This window comes from Mus caroli, chromosome 7 (assembly GCF_900094665.2).
Source record: "Mus caroli chromosome 7, CAROLI_EIJ_v1.1, whole genome shotgun sequence".
In the NCBI taxonomy this organism is placed as follows: Eukaryota; Metazoa; Chordata; class Mammalia; order Rodentia; family Muridae; genus Mus; species Mus caroli.
This window is the reverse complement of record NC_034576.1, coordinates 128,559,842-128,566,015: the sequence shown is the minus strand read 5'-3', so window position 1 is coordinate 128,566,015 and position 6,174 is coordinate 128,559,842. Positions and strand designations below refer to the sequence as shown.

At 46.5% G+C, this 6,174-nt stretch overlaps 1 protein-coding gene across 1 annotated transcript in view; it reads left to right on the top strand.

Annotated features, from left to right (window-relative positions):
- Positions 1-6,174, top strand: part of LOC110297423 (eukaryotic translation initiation factor 3 subunit C) — a 19,349-nt gene that overhangs the window by 11,312 nt on the left and 1,863 nt on the right. Inside the window, exon 16 of the mRNA XM_021166162.2 lies at positions 3,325-3,688. Coding sequence (XP_021021821.1) covers positions 3,325-3,688 — 364 coding nt within the window. The remainder of the gene's footprint in view (positions 1-3,324; positions 3,689-6,174) is intronic.

The following is a 6,174-nucleotide window of genomic DNA, read 5'->3' as shown; positions in this document are numbered from 1 at the left end:
CTCCAGGCAGCAAAGGCAGGTTCCAGCAGTGGGCGTGGCAGGACGAATGAGCAGGTAGCTCCACCCTTGAGCAAGCAGGTTCCAGGCTGGAGGAAGGGAGGCCACACATATCCACATGCAGGCACACACCTACACATAATTTAAAATAATAAAATAGGGGCTGGAAAGATGACCCATCAGTTAAGAGCACTTGTACTCTAAGCTCAACTCCCACCATAATGGTTCATAACCATGATCTGATAGCCTCTGCTGACCTCTGCTGGCACCAGGTGTGCATGTAGACATGTAGGCAAAACACACACATAAAAAAATTTTTTTAAAGTTTTGAGGCAGGGTCCCAACTATGTAGCCCTGTCTGTCCTGGAACTCACTATAGAGACCCACAGAGATCTGCCTGTCTCTGCCTTCTGGATTCTAGGATTAAAGGCATGTGCCACCAAGCCCAAGTTAAGTTTTGTTTTGTTTTTGTCTGTTTGTTTGGTCTTTCAAGATAGGGTTCTCTCTTTGTGTAGCCCTAGCTATCCTGGAACAGTCTTTGTAGACCAGACAAGCCTCAGAGATGCCTCTGCTGCCTCCGCCGCCGCCTCCTCCTCTTCCTCCTCCTCCTCTGCTTCTGCCTCTGCCTGAGTGCTTGGATTAAAGGCATGCTCCACTGCCCAACTCTGGCTTAAGTTTTTTAAAGAATAAAAATAAATAAAATTAATGAGTATTTTTCACCTTTTTTCTTTTTTGATAAGCTTTTATAGTTGTTTAATGTTTACATTCAGGTTTACACTTTACCTTGACTTAATGTTCTCATGTAGTGTGAGGGTGGAGTCAGTTCTCTTCCCTCACATTGATACTAAGTTGTGTAACATCATTTGTAGCAAATACTCTCTTGCCCTATTATTTTGCTTAGGTGGGCTTTTTGTTTGTTTTTGTTTTTGTTTTGAAAACTGCAAAAACGTATGGCTGTCAGAGTGAAGCACTTCTGAGTTCTCTGTTCTGTTCTATTGATTCTGATTTTTTTTTTTTTAAAGATTTATTTATTGATTATATGTAAGTACACTGTAGCTGTCTTCAGACACTCCAGAAGAGGGAGTCAGATCTCGTTACGGATGGTTGTGAGCCACCATGTGGTTGCTGGGATTTGATCTCCGTACCTTTGGAAGAGCAGTCGGGTGCTCTTACCCACTGAGCCATCTCACCAGCCCCCTTGATTCTGATTTTTATCTAGCATTGTACCAGTCCAACAGTCAGTGTGTGTGTGTGTGTGTGTGTGTCTGTCTGTCTGTCTGTCTGTCTGAGAGTCAGAGATTGCCTGATTGATAGTGATGAAGTGCCCACCACCACTCCTGGCTTTTGATCTCTTACAGCCCAGCCTGGAACTTTTGCCAGTTCTCCTGTCCTATGCCTGGATTCATGTTCCTCTTAAACACACAGATTATTATTGTGGTTGTGTATGAGCACATACATGAGGAAGTCAGAAGACAGCTTTCAAGAGTTGGTTCTGTATTTTTACCACGTGGGTCATGGGGATAAAACTCAAGTCATCAGGGTTGGTGGCAATGCCTGTCCATTCTGAGCACTCTCTGTGGCTAGTATTTATTTTCTCTCCACCCCATTTGCTAAGGCTTTTTTCTTCTGACTTCAAACTTGCTGTGTAGCCGAGAATGACCTTGAACTTTTGACCTAAGTTCTGGGATTGTGGTCACACACGACTGTGCTATTTGATGTGATGCTGGGAATCAGACCCAGGACCTTGTACATATTAGTCAAGCGCTGTTTTTTTAAATAATTTTTTAAATTATGTCTGTGTGTATGTTTGTCTGTAGGCATGTGTGCACTAAGTTCATGTGCCCACAGAAGCTAGAGGCATTGGATTTCCTGGGGCTGAATTTAGAGATGGTTGTGAGCCACCTGATGTGGGTGCTGGGAACCAAACTCAGGGCCTCTGCAAGAGTACTGTGTGCTCTTAGCCACTGAGTCATTTCTCCAGCCCTGGTAGTATGGTTTTTTGTTCTTGATGTTGTTGTTGTTTTATATTCTCGATCTCTAGTATTTTTATTACTGTATAAAGTTATACAATACATAGCATTTATATGAAATTATAGTGTATACTAAATAGTATATGTAATAAACTTAGTCTTGGCCTGTGTGTCCCGGAGGTTGGTGATAGAAAACTTGCCAGTATGGCACTGCATAGCAAAACTCTGACTCAAATGAGAAACCTTGATCTCTGCCTCCCAGTTTTCTTCTGTTCACAATCTTGTGTGTCTTAATTAGTGGCAAATCTGCACATTCTTCATCTAATTAGCCCAGAAATCCCAGTGCTGGGTTTGGCAGTGCTGGTTCTTTTCATTCCGGGTCACTCAGACCCACCTGCCTCTGCCTCCTGAGGGCTAAGGTGTGCCACCTTGCCTGGCCCATGCCTGGGTCCTCTCTTTCATGTTACGTCTGATTCTCAGCCATTTTTCTTTGTAGTCTATGTCTAGTCACTTCTTACTATACCATCCTCTCCCTCTTCCTAAGAGAACATCAACCCATCACCTTCCTCCGGATCTTGCCTTTGTGTGTGTGTGTGTGTGTGTGTGTGTTGAGACAGCGCTTCTCTGGGTAGTCTTTCTTGGCTGTCCTGCAACTCACTCTGTATATCAGACTGACCTGGAACTCAGAGATCCACTGCCTCTGCCTCTGAGTACTGGGCCCTCGCTCTGTTTTTGCTTCATGTCCCTTTGTCTTTCTGTGCATTTCTTACTATGATAGCCAGAGTAAGGTTTTAGTATCTACTTGTGTGTGCCTACTTCCTGGTTTATGGTAAGGTCTTTGACCAGTCTCAGCTACATCACTGTCTTTCTTTCTTCAAGTATACTTAGGTTATTCATCTGAACCACCCCATGTCTAGTCACTTGTGGACCTTATCCCGATTTATCTATATGACTTTAGTTCTTAGCTATTCTTCATAATGAAGCCTTTACCAAGCTTCTTATCACCATACATACATAATACATACATACTTTCCAAATTTTCCCCTCATTTTTTTCTCCATTCCCGTAGTAATTTTTTAAAAAGATTTATTTATTATTATTCATAAGTACACTGTAGCTGTCTTCAAACACACCAGAAGAGGGCATCAGATCTCATTACAGGTAGTTGTGAGCCACCATGTAGTTGCTGGGATTTGAACTCAGGACCTTTGCAAGAGCAGTCGGTGCTCTTAACCACTGAGCCATCTCTCCAGCCCCTCTTGTAGTAATTTTGTTCCACACACTCCATGTCTAAAATGGAAGATAGACCTAGGTAAACAGTTTGCCTATGGCGATCACCTCTGTCCTTTGTGCTTAGATCCTGTATAACCGTACCATGGTGCAACTGGGCATCTGTGCTTTCCGCCAAGGCCTGACAAAGGATGCACACAATGCACTTCTGGATATTCAGTCAAGTGGTCGTGCCAAGGAGCTTCTAGGCCAGGGTCTGCTGCTGCGCAGCCTGCAGGAGCGCAATCAGGAACAGGAAAAGGTAGAGCGACGCCGACAGGTGCCCTTTCACCTGCACATCAACCTGGAGCTGCTGGAGTGTGTCTATCTGGTGTCGGCTATGCTCCTGGAGATCCCCTACATGGCTGCCCATGAGAGCGACGCCCGCCGCCGCATGATCAGCAAGCAGTTCCACCACCAACTGCGGGTGGGCGAGCGGCAGCCCCTGCTAGGTGAGTGTGGGCCTCTGTGGTCCTGTGCACGTCTTGGATCTTTGTTTGCCCAGAAGCATGAATCCTGATGGATTCACCACCAGCCAAGAGACAGTAGTAGCTGCTTCTTGTCCTCACACTATTCCCATCCAGAAGACCCTCTCTCTCGCCTTCTCTCTTCCCCTCCTCTACCGTGCTTTTTAAAGGCTCTCTCTCATTTGGGGGCTGAGTAGATGAGTCACTGGGAAAGGAAGTCACTGCACCTTCCTGTACAGTGAGTGCTTCCTGGGAGGACTGGAGGGAGCCAGGCTTACTCTTCACAATCACCTTCCACTCTGTTGTTTCTTTGTTGCTCTTGGCCATGCTCAAGTGCAGGTACCACTTAGTCAGTTCTTATGTGGCTTACATAGCCAGGTTTTATCTTCTGAGGAAACTTGCAGTTTCTGCATCTTTGGCCTGCCTTCCCATGGAGCTCACTTTGAGAGCTAAAGGCACAGCCGTAAGGAAGGACTTTCTGGTTCATCACAGTCCTGACTCTGTGTGATGCATAATGGAGTCAAGTGCCAGTGTCTGCGTCAGGTCTGATTATACACACTTTTAATCTTAGTGCTTGGGAAACCTAGACAGGAGGTACTCAAGTCAAGGCTCTCCTTGGCTACATAATCAGACTGCCTCAGGGAAAAAAAAGCCAGTATGTCTTCCAGCTTTGAACTCTTCTTTGTCTGACTTAGGGAGGTTCTCTTTGAGTCTCTAACCTTGTTTAAATACTTTACACTGGTTTATGTATTGTTTGTGCCCATACACTTTGATTCAGAGGACAGCTTGTAGGAATGAATTCTGACAGGTTGCCATGTATAGAACAGGTTGGTCTTGAACTCAGGGATCTGCCTCCCCAGTGCTGTGTTCAAAGGCATGTTGTCACCATGCCTGGCTAACCTTATCTTTTTTAAAGTGGTAAAGTGTGGAGCAATAGGCTATGCACAAGACAGTCTTGTCTCCAGTCGAGCTGAGGTCTTGAACCCCGGTGGGACCCAATGGGTGGTAATTTCCACCTACTTGGGACGGTAGGCGTTCGATCATGTCTCCTGGACCCCTGGCTCCTGTTGAAGATACTGCCCCCACAGCCCCCACTAGAGAGGCGTGTGGCTAGCAGTCATGTAGACAATGGCATTCTGGCTAGACTAATCCCCACAGTTACCTAGCAACAACAAGATAGCAGCCCGCTATAAGAGGGGCAGCTTGGCCCCTCCATGCTCTCTTAAGCTTTCGCTCTCTTTAAGCTTTCTTACTCTCTAGCATTTCCTCTCTCTCCCTTCTCCCATCTCTCCTCATGGCCATGGCCAGCCTCTTCCTCTCTTTTTCTACCTTCTCTCTTCCCCCCTGCCTTTCTACAAAAAAGCTCTAAAACCATAGACTGTCTCTGATCATGAAGAACCGCTGTGCTTGAATGATGGGATAGGCTTTCTCTTGATGAGCAGAGTCTAACCTCCCGCCAGGAGGCCTTCCTGCGCTGCAGCCACAGACTAGACTAAGGACTCTTGGCCTGTGTGGGAACCACCCAGTGCCCTCCTCTTCCCCTCACCTTCCTTTTCCCTCCAGGGTAGAGTGCCGCCACAGGGTCCCTATTTTGTTTTCAGCTCCTTTGCTGGATATGGGATGCCGGAGGCTGAGAGCCTGGTACCTGGGGCTGCCCCTTGTCCACTACCTGTCTTATGGGGTCAGTGGCTTAACACAGCCAAATGCCCACCTGGGGCTGCGTGGAAAGTGTTCCGGCAGTCCTCCCGCATCTGCCCGTCCAGAGCACAGGAACTCTGGTGGGACTCGGGCTCTCTCTCTCCTACTCCCCACTTCCCTTACACCCACGGCCCTGCAGTGAAGTAGGACCTGATCCTAATGCATGCTCGCCCCGGTGTCTACCATATTCATGTAAGCTACACGATCCCAAACGTGGAACTTTTGTGCTTTGTCTCTAAATGTCGGTTACATTCTGGCTTGTCCCTCAAGATGGTATTTGGGAGCCTGAGGCCCTAATTAATACATACAGCCCTGTGGTTTCATAGACGTTTTAGGTTGATCTGCCTGCTTCTGCCTCCGGAATTATGGGATTAAAGGTGTACAACACCATACCTGGCTCAAACTTTTAAATTTTGTGTGCTTGCCCATGTGTGTTTACGTGCAGCATATGGTGTGGGTGCTTGGCAAGGCCAGAATAGTGTGTCAGATTTTCCAGAACTACGGTTATAAGTGCCTGTGGATGCTGACAACTGAACCTAAGTCCCTTTCAAGAGCAGTAAGGTCTCTTCAGTTGTTACAGTCATCTGCAGCCCAGTGTGCCCACAGCAAAAAGAAGGTCTGTTGAAACTGGAGGACAGAGGGTTGTGAGCCGCCTCCTTGTAGGTACTTGAAATTGAAACCAGGTTCTCTTGAAAAGTAGCCACCACTGAACCATCTCTCCAGTCCCTAGCCTTTTTGTTGTTGTTGTGTTTGTTTGCTTTTTTTTTTTTTAA